This window comes from Botryllus schlosseri, chromosome 1, assembly GCF_051294905.1.
Source record: "Botryllus schlosseri isolate E-star chromosome 1, Bs_hap1, whole genome shotgun sequence".
Lineage (NCBI taxonomy): Eukaryota > Metazoa > Chordata > Ascidiacea > Stolidobranchia > Styelidae > Botryllus > Botryllus schlosseri.
Genome location: NC_137236.1, coordinates 20087982 through 20106496, shown reverse-complemented (window position 1 = coordinate 20106496; position 18515 = coordinate 20087982). Strand labels below are relative to the sequence as shown.

General features: G+C 40.7%; 1 protein-coding gene across 1 annotated transcript; it reads left to right on the top strand.

The window, feature by feature from the left end:
- Window positions 1–4543: 4543 nt before the first annotated feature.
- On the top strand, window positions 4544–7872 carry LOC145444588 (cysteine-rich motor neuron 1 protein-like). Its single transcript, XM_080322601.1, has 3 exons — window positions 4544–4727; window positions 6480–6648; window positions 7720–7872. Exons 1-3 carry the CDS (start codon window positions 4585–4587, stop codon window positions 7798–7800), a joined length of 393 nt encoding a protein of 130 aa, XP_080178727.1. The 5' UTR covers window positions 4544–4584; the 3' UTR covers window positions 7801–7872.
- Window positions 7873–18515: the final 10643 nt, after the last annotated feature.

The window sequence follows — 18515 nt, the reverse complement described above, 5'->3', positions numbered from 1 at the left end:
GTGATATCGAACGCTTAGCAAACACAATGTACTAAGGTTCCTCACTTTTAACGATTCCTGCTCGCATTTCTAACTACCAGTATAAATAGATGGAATACTAGTTTGGTAACTTTACTATACTTTAAAATTGCATTGAAATGTCGGTCTTGTCCTTTCTAATATCGATTCACACAACTTGGACCGAGTTATGCGCAATGAGTCGAGCCAGTCAAGTCAATAGACAGATTGATTCAAGTCGAGTAGAGTCTTTTGCTTGTTTTTCGTGAATAACATGAGTCGAGTCACCGAAAATCCCCACCCGAGTCATTACAATCCCGTGAAACACTTTGACCGCTGCCTTTGTCATTACAGTTCTAAGAAACCTGTGTTCGCTGCTAGAAATGCTGCTTCTAAAGCATTTCCTGCTTTAAATTGACACCCGACCCGACCGCTGCTCAAAACAACTCTACCAAAAATGCGCCGTATCCTGGCTAATGTACGGTATATGTGATCTAAAAAAGCGCTTGGTCTGCGTGCAGAAACCGATTGGCGATGAAGATTCTGTTATTGTATCCCATTCACGAATATTGCTTGAGAAGGAGAGACGTGGTGAGTTTTGGACAGTTCAATGTCATGTAGGTTAGATGAAAGCATATCCGCGTTGCCTATTGTTGTTGTTTGTGGTATTCATGGAGTTTGTCGCATACATTGTGTTTGTCAACTACGATGGTCATTTAAACCAGGCCAATATTCCCAATTTCTCATTCCGTATTTGCCGACTGAATTTTAGCAGGGCCCACTTCTGGGCTTTTTTTAAGACATCGCTTACGCGGATCAGATGGTGTCGAGGAGCCTAAGATTAGCCTCCAGCACTAGGTTAGTAATTCTGGACGCGAATCCACAACCCATTGGTGATGCATATGTGGATTATACCACCGCGCTATCTTGCCACTGCGTCGTCCATTGCAAATGCAGATGTGGTCAGCACTGTAGTTGCCTATTTTGTAAGTAATCAAGTAGTTTTACCTTAGTCGTAACATTTGCCGAGTCTTCAAATTTTTAGATTACTTTTACTTTTACACTTTTCAGGCATCATAAATCACTTTTTGGTCTTTTGATTTTTCGACGTAGAAGATGTTTGTGGGCTGTGCTTGCAAACGCGGTAACTGAATATGTTTTCGAAGATTGCACGTATCTATCGTGTCATCAGTGATTATGCGTTAGTCGACCCAGCAACCGAATCTACTTTTTTCAACTACTTACATGTGTGCTTTGCCTATCTTCATGCTCTACTTTTACTTGAAGTAGTTTTGACATTAGTTGATATTACCATTTTCTCTTGTCATCGATAATATATTTACGGCGTTGATTCAACTTAGAAATTCTGACCGCTTTGACCGCATCTCCGCACTTAAAATGTAACATACAATTAATATTTTCGATGATGCGAACGGCGTTGGCAAAAGCCGTAATTATTTCTGAAAATTTTGAAGATTAGCTTGATGAACTCTGGCCCAGAGACAATAATTACCAGTCATTTTAGGCAGTAAGTACTTCGATATCGAAATGTTGACGCAGTTTGATGCACGCAAGATAACTCCATATTGCTGCTATGCGTACATCACTGACAAAGGTTTGGATAGATTATTATCAGGATTGAATCAGGGTATGATATACCCATATACGGCTTTGCTTGTGTTCCTACGTGCAAAAATCAGTCGGAATAATATGTTTTGTTTTCTTTGTACCGTGGTGCAAGTCTGAGCTAGGTTCCAGTTTTGTGTACGGCAGGTTCACACCCGAATATCATGGGTTGCACACGGTTGTGTATACACAATCTTTTAACCAAAAGTGTAAACTCGGATATCTATTGCAACAATATAGATATATTTGAAGTCGAAGACAGTTCGGGTGCCTCTCATCATGAGTTATTCACGCACTAAAGCAGTGGTTCTCAAGCTAAGGGGCGTCACCCTGGAGGGTGTGAAAGCATATGAAGGGTGGCGCGAAGCTGCGCGATTTACCTTCAATTCATAGTTATTGCTCTGCGTATAGTCCGAAATTCATATTTGAGAATTGTCTCATCAACAGCTATAACCTTCCATGCCATCAAACTATCCGTTGGGATTGCTATCATTCTGGTTGCATTTTGTGATATGACGATTAGGGGTGCGTGAATTTTTTACTGTAAATAAAAGTGCCCGTGTCTAAAAAATGTTTGGGAACCACTGCACTAAAGGGATTCGAACAGATTCAGAGTAAGACAAATATGAAAAAGTATGACGTAACAATCAATGTTGCAGCCCATGGAATTGGCATTGTAACAATGCCGACAATACAGTTTCAAGTATGTCAATAATAATATCTACATTACAGGCAAAATAACGACGGACAACATACACAAAACAATGGAAACTAATGGGAGAGCTATAACTTATACGTAAACCCTCTGTGCTGACATAAACTGGGTTTAGTGAACTGAATAATAGTGGATCCCATCTTTTTAAACGAAACAAATATCTACCCCGTGCAACGCAATGGAATGGAGTCACAAAAACTTTATTTGTTAAAAAGTAATTCACCTCATCGTTTGAATTCGATCACAATGTAATGTGTTCGGCTAGTACAGCCTACATGCCTTTGTTTGGAATATAGGTGCGTAGGTGACTTTGTGACAGTATTCAATCTGTTTTCAGAGCATCGTACAATAACTTGGCAAACTGCGTGGAACGGTCTGTCCGGCACACCGCACGCAGTTTCTCTATCGAATCGAAAAAAACTGAACAGATAAAATGGATGCATCGATTACATGAGTGATTGAATTAATAACGACGTTCTTCCTGCAATATGATGTGAGTTGGTCTGTCGGAGAGATTTGCTCGTCGAGAGTAAATCAGCATGTAGCAGTCAATCGCAACCGGTGCCTAATTTCGAATTTGCAATATGTATCTGCCTGAATAAAGCAAACTGACTAATGACATTACAAATAGGTGTTAGCCCAAAATACGTATTTAGTTACCGTGAAACAGTGTGAGAGAGAACGGCGGTATTCGATTTCACCTGCACCATCGAAATGCTTTGACGACGGAGGAGCGATACGGCCGTAAGATCACCTAGTCTGCATCCCCGTTTTTTCTCCTCCGTGCGATCCGTGGAGGCTGAACGCCTAGCAGAATAGCCGCGAATACCAGTTTTTGAGTCTTTGGTTGGAGATCGGACCCACCATGACCTCGATCAAGAAGCCGGACGTACCACCATTACCCTATCTCGTTCGGCTCGGTGGCTAGTTCGTAGGATTTTTATGATGCTTTTACTCATAATACTCATATTCATGGTGTTTCGACGACATTGGCCATTTTACACCAGGCCCATAATCTTTATTATGTTTCCGTATTTTCCGACTTATATCAGGGCCCACTTCTAGGCTTTTTTAAGACACCGCACACGCTGATCATGTGACGAGGAGGAGCCTAGGTAAACCTCCGACAATTAGATAGGAAACATGAAGTTGTCCTCGGTCGGACTCGAACCCGCAACCCATTGGTGTAACAGATGTGGCAAGTACCATCACGCTATCTCGCCACGCATTCTAGGGCTAAAAAATTAAAAAAAAAACTGTCAAGATGAAGTAGCAGTAGTTTGAAACATAACGTAGCGTAAGTGTCTAGAATCTACTTGAAGCAAAGGTATAGGTACTGATTGTGATGACCTTTATTTCACAGAGTAACCAAGGCTTTTAATAATTGAAAACGAGCACTATACGTAGCACAGCTAGGCCAGCAACTATAAGGAACCAAGAAATGACAAATTAGGAGCGAGACAATATATAGAGGAGAAGACAGGTAATCAAGTAATAATTGGTTTAACTAAATGTAAAGGACGAGACAATCGCGCACAAGAATTCACCACACTGACCTTCCCTAGTGAAATGTCTGTAGTTTTCCCAAAGAACCTCTCTAGTAGAAGTGGAGGTATTCCGAACAGAACCACATGAGCAAGTGGTGCAAGCAGAGAAAACGCACTCGAGTACTTTGAAATACAGCAGTATTGCGTTACTGAACATATCTGGTTGCGGCACATTTGTTGCGGTATTCCGGCATGTTTGTAAGTGTCAAAACAGCGAGTATAACAATGACGATGCATGGAGAGTATAGTGTCTCACACATTAGCCTGTTTCGATACATTCTGGTTTGAACGATCGACACATTCACACCTGACGCGCTAGCAATTTCTCAAGTGTGGCGTCGATCGGTATAGAAAAACGTCACTTCGCGGCGAATGCGAATGATTGAATTTCCGATAACTGCAGATGTATATGTAAATTACCTGATTAATAAAACATGGATATCTCAAGAGACTGTTGCAATTAAGCGTTTCGAACAAAAACGAGATATTTGTGACTGACGCAATTCGAAAAAATGAGGTTATCACCTTGAGGCCTATAAAATAAGTTGAAAAAACAGTACTTCTCGTAATTGTACCGCAAGACTTCTACGGACGTGAAGATAGACTGGTATCGGCATCTTCATACCTAATTTTTGATGATTCGATGGAACGAGCCATATTCATGCTATTTTTTGACTTGGCAGCATATCTGATATAGATATGGCGAAAATATTGTACATCGTGTTGTTGCTGGCGTATTGCGCGGCTCTCACGTCTGCACTGAGCTGCTTGGAATGTGGCACCTATCCTTGCCCAAAGCCCAAGTGTCGCAAGAGGGTGACCATAGTTAAAGATGCGTGCAGGTGAGAACGCAAAAGTTTTCGACGGGCATTGGATTTAATGAGTGCGCCATTTTCCGCTTCGAATCCAGGCGGCTTAACGATAACTTTTGATTACTAAAACGTAAAAAGTAAAGAATAAAATCTCTAAAAAAACTCATAGTGAACGACTGTATCCTGAGAGATTTTTAGACAGATATGCCCAATTGCAATACAGTAGTAAAGTAAATTGAGTAGAGCTTGAGATGTAGTAAGTCACTGACTATAACGTAGCAGGTTAAATGTTGGGTGAATCCATATGCGACTATTCCAAAATGACTTTGGGGTAAGATGAAGTAGCGCTTAGGGTACTTCTAACCGTCCTGTCGTTGACATTCATGGTGCTTCGACATTTGCAACTGACCGACATTCCTAATTTATTGACTTGTAGCACGGCCCACTTTCGTTTTAGGCTTTTGTAAAACACAGCTCACGTGGATCCCGTGATGATGAGGAGCCTATAGACAGACCTCCAACACAACGTCTTGTTTGTAGTCGTCGTTGATTGAAGCATATCCCTGGATCAGTGGTTCTCAACCGGCTTATAAGTTGGACTGCGCAGGGGTGCTGCAAGCAATTCCGGTGAACAAGATCGAAGTAAAACAAAATCAGGGAATCCAAAATCTGAGTGTGACACAATAGGTCGTTGTATTATTTTTACCTGCTCAGAACGCACAATGTACTATCCGATCAATATACAGATACAAGGATGTCGAAATGACCAGTTTGGCACACCCATTAGCTTAATGTCGGTGCACGATCTCTATTTATCTCTTTTAGGCTTCATCGCTCTTTTCATTTTTTTTGGATTTGTCCTTAAGCGAGTCTTTCTCTGGGATTCTCACTGCAAAGACGCTGTGAGCACAGCAATGTAGGGGAGAAGAATCTCAGATAAACCTTTTGACGCTTTGGAACTAGCTACCGATATGTACCAAACGGAGGCCTCCGCCGTCGATGGTGGGGATACGCTAGTACGCAAGTAGCATTTGAGAGTGTGATAACTAAGCAAAATGTCAACAGTCGGGCAGTCGTCCGTGATCTTGAGATGCGGCAGAAGTTGTTCACCTTTTTCGCCGGTCGCTGAACACTGACATGACGCAGGTTGGTGACCTTTTTACCCCTATGAGAGGGTTCCGTGAGGTCAAAAAGGCTGTGAACCACTGCCCTTGTTATTATAGCTAAATAGTCATAGACAAACATGCACAAGAACTAAATGAGCGTTCTTCGAAAGCACGCATACTAACCTGGAGAAACCACGCAACTCACTTAACCGACAAGAATATCACGACTTGTGTGTATGGCTGCACTATGACATGCATTTTATGCACATAACTTATACGGTTTGCATTTAAACCTATTATTAGAGAGCGTTGTGCGTTAATTATACCGGACACGTCTTAGTTGGTTATGCTCACGCACACAAGTAAAATGCAAATACAAGTTGATGGCTTATTTTAGCCTCGATTTGTTTTTATCGATTTTGTAACCAAAATAAGTAATGTACCACACGAGTCTTCGATGCTTCGGGTGATGATTTAATTAGATGGTTGATGATATTTAATTTGAATCTTGAATCTGAAATTAGTTTTGTTCAAGCATGCTTCTTCAAAATTTCGAAGTCTACTCATAAGCCGCTTATCGCGAGTTTGCGACACAATTATAAGAAAAGTATGTACGTTGCAACAATTGTCATTCATGTTACAACTCATGTAACTATTCAATTTTTGTTCCTGTTAGATGCTGTGACGTATGCTCGAAACAACTCTACCAGAAATGCGGCGGGCCCTTCGGTATCGTCGGTACGTGCGATCCCAAAAGACGCCTGGTTTGCGTAGAGAAGCCAATTTGCGACGAAGATTCGGTCATGTTCCCCGCTAATGGATATTGCCTGAGGAAGAGAGACGTGGTTAGTCTCAGCCAGTTCAATGCATTGTCAGTTGCATGAAAACAAATCTGCGCTGCGCATCCTCCAGTAGCTAAATATGTAACCTGTAATTATTACCCTCATTAATTTGAATGCAATTTTAGTAAAGACTGTAATTATGTCGGAAAATTGCCAATATCTACGCTCGGAATTCTCTAGATAATTAAATTACCCAGGCATTATGTCCCTCGCTGTGGAAATGTTACGGCCGTTCCAGCCACGTAACATACCTGCCTATTGCTGCTGCGTATAGTAGCATTGTATGGTTGGTACCATATTATGTGCCCGATGTATAAATTATGTTTGAATTCAGCATATTGACTACCTGGTCAAGTGGTCATTGATTCTAATTCAGATCCAAAGATTTTGATGGAAGTTGGCTTAAATTATGAATCACAGCTTCATCCAAAGTGAACTCGGATTTAGAAATTGATTATTGTATACAGTATTTTCAAATTATCATTTGACTTAGATCAAAGTTCAGCTCCCATTTACTCAAGTTGTGGTATCTTGAGACTCCTTCCAGTTTGTACTGTGGCAGTTTTTTAGGCAAAGATTCCTAATTTTATCCCTCCAGTTTTCAAATATAATGAGGTAGTTTTGAAATAACTTTGCGTCACTCTTATGGGTGCAGTTTTATCGTCAAAACTGCGCGATGTAACCTCATATTACGATCACTAAATATATTTTAGGAAATTGCTGCTATTTCTAGTGTCATCAGTGCTTCGCGTTGAATATGAAGATTCATCTTGGAATTTTGAAAGTTGCCATTTGTAAAAACTATTGAATTGAAAATTTGAATAAGTATTATGGTCGAATGTATTCAAGAGTTACTGGCTGTAACACTTCATTCAGCTGTTACGTCGGTGTATATGCTCCCTTTCGCCAACGGTCGTTATGCCCTAATGTTGCCATCGGTGAATATTAGTATGCGATGTGCATGTAAATGATAATTTCAAAACAAGTAGGCTACAATACACAAGCGGTCTTGTGAAATATCGATTTATGTAATAGTATATATGCGCAGAATTTAAGTCTTCAATCTATTTTCAGGGCATCGTGGAAAAACTTTGCAAACTACCCGGAATGGTCTGTCCGAAGCCAAAAACGCCTCCATTCTTTAGGATCGACTAATAAAATGAAACACGTAAAATGGATACAGCGTACAAATGACTGATTTAAATAATAAAGAAAGTCTATCTGCAATTCGTGGAAATTCACTTTTCTATGCATCTAATCAGAGGGATTGATCATTTCCGCAATTCTACTTCTGCACTTGACGGCTGTGTAAAGTAGTATCATCGCTTTGGGCCGTGAGGTATAGATCTCCATAAGGAAAGAGGCAGAACGTATATAGAGACCTTATTGTATCAACATTCATGCGTCATGAGGTCACGATGCGGAAATACCAGATTATTAGTGGGAGTGCAAAGAGGTGGTCAGTAACGAAGTACTTCTACTTTTTCGAAGCACTCAAGTAGTTTTCCTCTACTTCTGGTACTTGCTCAAGTAGATCTGATTCTCTCTACTTCTACGTCTTTTTCGTATTATTTTGTGATCTACTTACTTACTTTTCGCTATATTCAGTTTGTAAAGTGGAAGTAGTTCAATCCTCCAGTCGGGAAGATAGCCTGAAAAATTTCGAAGCTGTTTTCACGGAGTATTAACATTTAATTTTCACAAAAGTTGAGAAAAGCCCAGAATTTTCGTCGCGCTTCGCGCGCAGTGGATACGGAGTCACCAGTATGATTTAACAGAAGTATCGGGGAATATAATTTAGGTTGTGGGTTGGCGTTGTTCCGTTCACACCACATTGTCGCTCTTCACTAATATGAAATATTTTATGACAGTATATATGGCTCATCACTACGTTGGAAACTAGCAAGCATTTAGGCTACTTATCATATCGTAATCTGGCACGTCCATGACGAGTTCTATTCTGGGGAAGTGGACTCTGACTTTTTTTTTTAATTTTAGAGCTGTTTTAGCACACCACCTTTGAAACTTTCTGGACTAAAGACATGAAATTCATGTTCCGCTTTTAGAAGTGGTATAATTATATTGCACTTTCAATTCCCAGTATCATATACTTTGAGTTCTAATTAACATCAGTTCTTTTGTCGAGATAACATACATGTTGATTGTTGAAGTATAAAATCAAGTGTAGTAATGCCTGTAATTTCCGGAAATGAAACTACACAATATGGCATTTTACGGTCCACCATATTTTTTATTACCGTTTACTAATCGCGCAAAGTGTTTACACCGTATCCTATACAACTTCTCCGTATTGCTCTTCGACTAAACTACAGGCCTTATAATATGGGGGAGGGCGCCATACCATGATATTTTCCAAAACGTGCTATTCGAGGAAACAGAGGATTAATATCGCATTTCCATTTCAATACTAACATTTTCATCCCATGATGCGGACGAAGGCTTATGCTGTCGAAAATTGGATGCCTTCTGGTATGCATCAATAGGAATCGAGCTCGGCACCTTTCGCATAGTTAAATTTGTAGCTTTTGACAATCCATGTGAACGAAATAGGATCGTTTTCAGAACTACTTACTTACTTGCAGGGCATGGTATGGTATGGTATGGAAGTATGGTATGGTATGGTATGGATCGATATTTTGGTATGGAATATGGAACAATGCAAGTATGGTATGGAATGGAAGATTTCAATCTATGGTATGGAACGACATTTCCATACTTCCATACTTTGGTATTTTATACATTTTATCGTGATCTTCATGAAGCGTACGTTGTTCGCTGTTCACGGATTACGATCGCTTTTGTTATGTGTGAACGTGAACTATTGAACGCTGTGTAGGATCAAATACACGCTTGTGTAACGGAGCACTTGGAATGGCATGATTTTGTGATGTAATAATGACAACAGTAATGTTGATCCGATATTCTATTGAGTCTAGACATGACGTCTCCGAGCATAGTCTATCATGTGACGCAATAATTGGTAATGTTGGCTACTCCAACTACCTCATTCCTTGAGTGACGAGAGCTTACAAGCAATCATGATGCAACTTACTTAATGCTCAATGTGATTGATAATTAAATTTCTTCTTAAACATTATCCGCACATTTATACTATTTACATACCGAGATATCTCATCAGTCATATTTCAAACGCTCAGGTATTAGGATTATAGATCAGGGAGTGGGGTACGCCACACTAAAACCCCAACCAAATACTGTATTAATAATCACGCAGATCGCTGCAGTATTGATCACCTGCAGCTGGGATATTTTATGAGTGCGTCTATATTATAAATTATTTTGCGAGTATTTACTTCAAACTTGCATGTGCCTCATGCCAATGTACCGGAAATGTGATGATATTCTTATGGAGCAGGGGAGGGCCGGATTGCTGAATGGATAAATTATTCGCCCATATATACAAGGAATAAATCGTATTTATTGAATGTATTTTATCGACAGCAATGTCACTTCAAAGCTATTTCTCGGCGATAATGAAAATACAATGTAGATTCGAGAACAGCATTGTCATACAGGCCCCGCCATGTCTGCTTCTCTTTGATCCACTAACACACGGTGCAATTCTTAATTAAGATTTCAAAGCGTTTGATCAGCCCCTTTACCCAAAATTTACCAATATGTCAATTCATTAGGATTGAGTACATCGTAAATGCCGATAATGCAAGTCTTCTCGCTTCGAAGAACTTACGCGTAAGCTCCACTCTCGCACGCTGCGCAGTGCGCAGACCTATGTAATAACATGCGGTCACTAAAATTTGACGTTTAGGCAAGTAGTGGGGAATCTCGGCAGACTGGGGCCGCGGGCAACATTATCATGTTAGACGGGAAACTGTCCGCGGGCCGGACAAAATCTCGTTGCGGGCCGTATGTTGCCAGTCCCATTTATGGACGGTCCTAGATAACAATTTGCTGACTATCTCAATTTGCTCGCGGAAGCTGTAGAGTAGAGGTACACGGTACCTCACCAATGTGAACTAAACCTCACCAAAACAGACACTTTGAAACTTTTACCAGGAGTTAGATTCGCATCATGGCTAGTTTAAACAATAATGACATCCGAAATATCAATAATATAGGTGCTAGAAAAGGTAGGCCTATACTATACTTATGATATTGAAGTATTTGAAAGTATGGAATATGTATCAAGTATGGTATGAAACAATGTGGGTATGGTATGGAAAATTGCAAGTATGGTATGGAGAGAGTAAGGCAAGTATGGAGTATGGAAAATTCTCGTTCCATACCATACCATACCATGCCCTGCTTACTTGAGTAGATTTAAAATCCGTCAATTCTACTTCTACTTCAAGTAGTTTTAGGTTGCTTATGAAAAAAGTACTTCTACTAGTACTTGAGTAGATTTTTTCGTCGGTACTTCTACTTGAGTAGCTTTCTTGACTACTTTGACCACCTCTGGGAATGTGTACAATTCTACATATGTATACACCATGATAGGTGATCAGTGATCATTATCGGCGTCTTCTGAATCAATTCAATTCGGGTTTCCATGTTGACGAAGGGTGCAAATTTGGCCAGCGAGTACCATCTGGTGGTAGTAAACTGTGCTTTCAGAGCAATTCCAATCGGTGAAAGATTAATAATCGTGTTCAACAATATCAACTGGCCAGATTTTTCGTTGCGACCTGTTCGAAATGTATCAACAATAATCATTTCTTCATCTCTCTAAAAAAACAAGGATTCAGATTAATTAGTTGCGCAACTCACTGCTTATAAAAATTACATAACATGGGTCAAGGTAGGGATTAAGTCACTCGCCCGAGTCAGAAGTGACTTCGTGTCGCCGCAAATTGACTTGAGTCAAGTCAAGTTCGGCAAATTTTCGAAGTGGCTGGGAGATGTCAAGTCATGTTCGCACAGCGGCTACAGTCAAGTCATGTCATTATAAATGACTTTAATATGCATTCTAATAATATTTTCATATCAAAAATATATTAAAACTCGAAGCTTGAGCTCCAGTCATCCCAAACCGCGATGATGGTTGTTTTGTTTGGAAAAGATGAATAGTGCATTGGAATGTTAGGTGCAGTATTGCCTCCATTTTTAGGAAATATCGAGTCATCCCAAACCGCGATGATGGTTGTTTTGTTTGGAAAAGATGAATAGTGCATTGGAATGTTAGGTGCAGTATTGCCTCCATTTTTAGGAAATATTATTATATATGAGTATCTTTGCAAGGACTATATCATATTCTCAAAGCAACAATACAAAAGCCATTACAACTTCACGGACACAGCTTCGTCCCCAGCGGTGCTCTTCAAACTTTGTCGTCTTGGTACACCCTTTTAACGTTTACTAAAAACTCGTACACCTGACCATATTATACACCAATTTCGTAGTAAGTCCTTAATCCTGGGATGTTTTTGATATCCACGGCCGCCTTTCAATTACGGTTTTAAATATTAACATATGTGCAACGCTGTGCACTCTAACATAGGCGATGGGCACAGTTACCACAAAAGAAGTGATATATCACCAAATAAATGCAAATAAATAACAAGTATTATGATCATAAACTTCATTTTACTTTGGACAATGGTTTGCGCACGACACCTCACAACGCATTTCAGCGACTAGGTAATTGATATTGAGTCTAGCGAGACACATTACTAGCTGAAAACCAGATCTCAGTGACGTGCGGTGAGGTTCATGACTGGTGAGTGTTATGTTCGTGATCTTGTTTGAACAAATACCTCATACGACGAGGTTGCAATATGAAATCAGTATATCATCAGCAGAACAACTTCATGACAGGCGACATAATCCTGAGTGCAGTTAAACCAGTGGTTCTTAACCTTGCCTCCAGCGCCCTCCAATGGGCGCTGTTGATCTTGAAGGGGGCGGAAACACTCAGGGGGCGATATGGGCGGCGCTGGGCTCAGGGGGCGATATGAGGGGCGCTGAAGAAAAATGGCTTCGCAGTAGATGATGTGGTAGTAGGACATATCCTTAAGAAGTATTTAGAGCAAATTAACATTCCACAAAACATGTCAAATCCCGAAATTTTTGGTCGCGCTACGCGACGATGTTTGCTACATGTTTCCATGAATGTAGTAGGTTATTATAATTCATGTAAAACGACTTTCGCGTACTTTTAGATCGCCGATTTCCCATTAAAACAATGCCGACACGCTTGCTAGGGTCATTTCCAACAAAATGTTAAGAATTCGGGATTATATCCCGCACCGCACAGCGTGTGAAAATCGAAATTGGAGGCACTGTACATCACTTTTGAGAGTGAGAGCTCCTGGTACATAAAATAACTTTTGAAGCTTTGTGCAGGAAATGAATAACTAAATATACTTGTATTTGAGAGCTACAAAATTACATCGACAGAATATTTATTCATCGTATCATAAAGGATGATACTATCTAGTTTTGTGGTTCACAACCTCACAGGAACGTTATATAATATGTGTTGCTTTGTTTGGAATACATTCATGTTAACATTAATAACTGGGTACGGTGCTAAATTCAATGTTAGCAGATATAGGTATGCATCCCATTCGCAGTTGACTTATCATAGTTACACAAAGCACTGAGACAAAATCCAACACCAATAATTTACCCGTATTGCTAATCGCAGATGTGAATTCGGGATGGTTCGAATCACAGGGTATGTGACCGTATCCGATTGCTGTTATACCAACCTTGATTTGACACTGAATATACCACACACAGTTATTATACGGTTTATTATACTCGCATAGTCCTCGAGCGCGATTAACCGTTTCGCACCGGCGTGTCTATTTTTCGACATGCCGGTGCGAGAGAAAGGTGCCGTAATTGAAACCACGATATATTACATATTAATCGTGCTAGGTCGTTGTTGTTCATTTCTGTGAATAGATATTGTTCGTACAAGTTCATTGATACCTTGTTATTTGATATTTATTATATCGAAGACGTCAAAATCGTATATCAAACACCGTGGATAATTATGTTGCAAAATGCACTGTGTCGGCAATTCGCGCGTCATTGACCACAATCAGATAACGTTCTGTATGTTTCGTTCTAGCCGCCTTCGGGCATAGTTGTTTCATTATGTCAATAGCTAGTGTCCATACAAGTCCACACATATCTTCGTATCTGATATTAGTTACATCTAAGCTGATCAAAAGCTATGTGATAGGCCGCGTGACAAAAATATCCGCCGAAGCATCATTTCGCAGACACGCGCGTTCCTCATACCCGCCATATACACGTCGTTTAGTTGATTTTATTCGTCATAACCAGCTGTAGTTTGTTGCTATGAATAGCGAGTGTCAGTTTCTGTTTATATTGTGCTAAAGCAACGATACTAGTTAGTTCTATACCGCTCAAGGTTTCATTTGAAAACCGGGAAGCGAATTCCGTCAGACTACCGTACCAGCCTCAAGCACATGGCTGAATACCCGTCACATAACGTGAAATATATCGTGTTCTAATAGGCATACACCTTCATAGATTGTGTCTGTGAATTGTTGTTGTCTATATGATTCTAAATAACGGCTAATGGTAAAGTATAATTCGGAATACATACAATATTACTCAGCCATTATACCTACGCAAAAGCGTGCGTCTGGGTATACAAAGAGCTGTCGTACATCGATATATATCTTACGTTGTAGTAATGATAAGCATTTGCAGTAAATCATTATGGTAAGGACTGTAAATATCCGTCTACGAACACTAAAATGACTAATATAGGGTCACAACAGTTGGAGTTAGAAGCCTTCGAAGTTACCATACGCGCGCGAATGACGCGCCATGACTCACTCTCTCGGCGGTCTGCCGCGAGCTGACTAAAACGGTCGGCATTGTTTTGATTAGAAATTAGCGCCTGCTAGACGTAGACCGTCGACTCAGGGCTCTCTAGAGTCTAGAACGATGAATTTTGAGCATATACAATACACCAGACTGTATGGTCGTCGAATACCTATACTAAGGTTCATAAGGTCCGCAATTTAGCATTTCTGTTTCCAACCAACGTTTTCACGGCTTGCTCTTGATATAAGTGGCCAGACACAGAGCTCGAAATGATTTGAGTGGCGCAATCGGATCCGCGTTGAAATTCTGAATCGAACGCTACCTTGTTTACCGGGCTCCAATCCCATTAAGGCACAGTTTTTCGATTTTGATAATTGAAGTAAAATTTTTCGAAAATTGCAGCCGTTGCCATTCGGTTAAAGCGCGAAATATTTCCAATACCAAAGTCCCGCGAAGACCTTATACCAGGACCGAAACTGCTGCAACCCAAACCCCCAATCGGTGAGCTCGAAGGGTGCCCTAAATTATTTCGGTGAATGAGCATAAATGACACATCATGTTTTGACGACTCCCCAGGGAAGAATACGCATAAATATACAAAATAGAAATTGGCATTTCGGCGTCGGCCATTACCACGCCACGATGCACGAATCAATATGGGACTCCGAGAAGTGTGTCAAAAAGATCGTCAGCGAGAAAACCTCAGCCGAAGAGGATTGCCCATATGTTGACCGTAAACTACGATGTATATAAGTCCATTGTCCATAGGTGCTTAAATCGCTCGTGCCGAATTAACATGTCGTCGCAATCTGCACCCCACTGGGCAAATAACATCCATCAGAGGAAATTATTTGCCAGTGAAGAAATACTAATTTGGAATCGTGTGCGTTTATGCGTTTCAATATGTTTTGACTATTAAGCGGACAACAGGTAACAAAATAACAACATGTAACGAATTAAATGTACCAGCGGGCACGCCTGAATATGTTCAATTATTGATTACGTGACCTTCATTTTCCTACAGAACAGTTCACTCGGCGCTACTGGTAAATCTGATTACGTTGGATAAGAGGATAAAAAGTTTATAGCGACATATATATGCAATTACCAGCTATCCATTCATGCATTATTAAAAATGTTGGCACCTAGGGCGACCAGGCCACACAAACTTTGCTGACCATCGAAATCATGCCAAAGGGTTTTCGGGGGCGAAGCCCTCACGAGGTTTGGTTTATCACGCTATGGGTGCGCAAGACAGTCGTTTTTTAGGGGGCTGACGAAGTGCTGTGACGGTTCTCCCTCTAAATCATTGTCTTTATCACAGTCCTTGCAGTATGGGGTGGGGGCGCTGAAAAACGATGATTATTGAAAGGAGGCGCTGGAGAGAAAAACGTTAATAACCACTGAGTTAACCGAAAATGACCCGTAGACAACAGAAGCCAACATTCCACCTTCAACCTTCCACTTCCCAACCTTTTTCCACCCACGTACCCTTTCGAGGTTTTATGCAGTGTTCGCGTACCACCTACACAAGTTACGCGCGCCGAAGGCGGTCAAAATGTTTCCATGATGTTGAGCTGCCAAAGTCAGCGAAACGGAACATAAACTGCCCGTTTTTAGGCACAGTATATGATTTCTGTAGTGGTTTTATTTGGAATTATTGCGGTCAAATATATTAAAACGTAATTTGGTTAGGTAAGAATCCCAATTCTTCACGACTAGATCTCTTCCCCGCAGGCCGCCATTGGTGGGATTACGCCTGCCCACCACGATCGTGGCTTCAAAAAACTCAAAATCAACCCCAACTGAACTAATAACTCCCTTCGGTCGAAAGAAATCAGAATCTACTCGCGTACCACCGTGAAGACCTTAGCGTACGACCAGTGGTACGCGTACCACAGGTTGGCAACCACTGTCCTAGACAAATGAGAGACAAACGATACCAACGTAAAATGCACGAACATAACAGTGAGGCACTTTCAAGTCGAATTGATTGCCGCCAACACACGTTAATATAAATATGTGTGAACGGCCGTATAGTTATAATACGTTTTTACTGGTCTATGCGGCCGTACGTCCACAGGTTCGGGGGCCATGGCCTATTAGAAATGAGAATGAGCAAGGCTGCAACGTTATGGAGGTGTTAAATACTAATCAGACTCAACTACTTTTCGAACTCAACCCCCTGGCTACGCCCCTGCAATTATGTACATTATGCTATTTATGAGCATCTGGCAGGAAGTACCAATTCAAAATTTCTGAGTTATCGTGGCGGTTTCCACGAGTATGATTATGTAAAGCAGGGTTCGGGAACCTTTCTTAGCGAAGAGTCATGTTGACCCAGTATTATCAATTGTAGCTCCCATAGAGCCATACATGTTTCATCATCATCATCATCATTGGTTTATTAGCAATTTTATCAGTTCAATACACCACAAACATGCGATACAATCAAAAGATAGGAAGGTGTCGAAGCGACTTGGAGTAGTCTATTGAATTAGACACCCACCTTGGTCTAGGCAATGTAACAAGGAGGCATGCAGCCATGCATACTGAATGAAAAGTAAAGAAGATAGTATAGAAAAAGCAAGTAGCAACAAATGGGATGGCATGTCATGGAATGCGAGATCGATAGGTCAGTCGATGGAGCGATGATCTTTTCGGTCGATCATATGATATTTGGACGACGTGGACGTGCGTGTGTTGTACTTGTGCGCTTTTGATTCCGAGGTAAAAAAGTCATTGAAATATTCGGGACAACGACCCAGTGTTGAAATCAAGTCACTACCTTCGAGTCACGAGTCATCTCGAGTCATTGCCCATTTTGACTCGAGTCAAGTCAAGTCAACCGATTTTCGAAGATGACTCGAGTCAAGTCAAGTCACTCGTTTTTTGGATGTGACTCGAGTCAAGTCAAGTCAAGTCAAGTCGAGTCACGAGTCAAGTCACAATTCAAGTCAAATTGAATTTTCGAAGTATCAGCGACGATTCAAAGTCATTACATTTTGCTAGCTGTGTGAAAGACAGAATAATTTGCCATTTATCTTGCTTCAAATTACTTATATAAAGTTTAATGGGCATGCAAGAAGGCGTCTATCACGCACACGTAGAACCGCAAATAAAATACGCGACTAACTGTATAACTATGCAGCAGTCTGTTATTATATCAACCAATAGGATCGAATACGAAGCCTCGAGAAGTTGTAACAAATTGCTATGGATTTGAATCATATAAGAGGGTTGATAAAGGTGATCACTGCGCAATGTTAGCACTGAGCTGTCCAAGAAACATAGATACGTTAATTGCTATTGCATTTTTCTTCTTCTTCTTCTACTACTACTACTACGACAATGTAACCTGTGATCAATTCGTTTGTGGTCAATATATTTGTGATGCAATAATGGAGGATCATTCAAACGTGCATTCAGTGAATGCCTGGTTACTCTCACAAGTGACACAAGCGTATCGCGAACAATACGAACATATGCACAAAATACACTGATTTGATTGATATCGTTTACTTGATGACTTGAAATTGACTCGTAAATTTTGCTCCGAGTCACGAGTCAATCCGCATTTTTGAAGCACCGAGTCAAGTCAAGTCAGGTCAGGTCATTTTTGCAAAGTGACTCGAGTCAAGTCAAGTCATACGAAAAAGTGACTCGAGTCTGACTCGAGTCAAGTCATGACTCGAGTCATCCCAACACTGCAACGACCGCAGTGTAACTGATACATAAACTTGGCGATTTCTTGTTTCGGCATATCATCTATGTTTAGGACACCGAATCTCTTCAGCAGCGACATTTTGGATGGACAGCCAGGCCCCTGTGGGGCCCTATAGCTATGATACGGAGTACTTTATGCTGTAGTTTTTGCAGTGGCTCGAGTGCAGTTTTACTGGCTGCCTCCCAACAGAGGATGCCATATTTTAACTTCGATTAGATTAAGGATTTAAAGAGTATTAGAAGACGCGTCCCAGGTAGGGTTGCCATATTTTTGTTTTACAAATTCCGGACGCTTTTCAGCGCCCACTAGCGGATTTCAAAATGAGGTGTGAGAT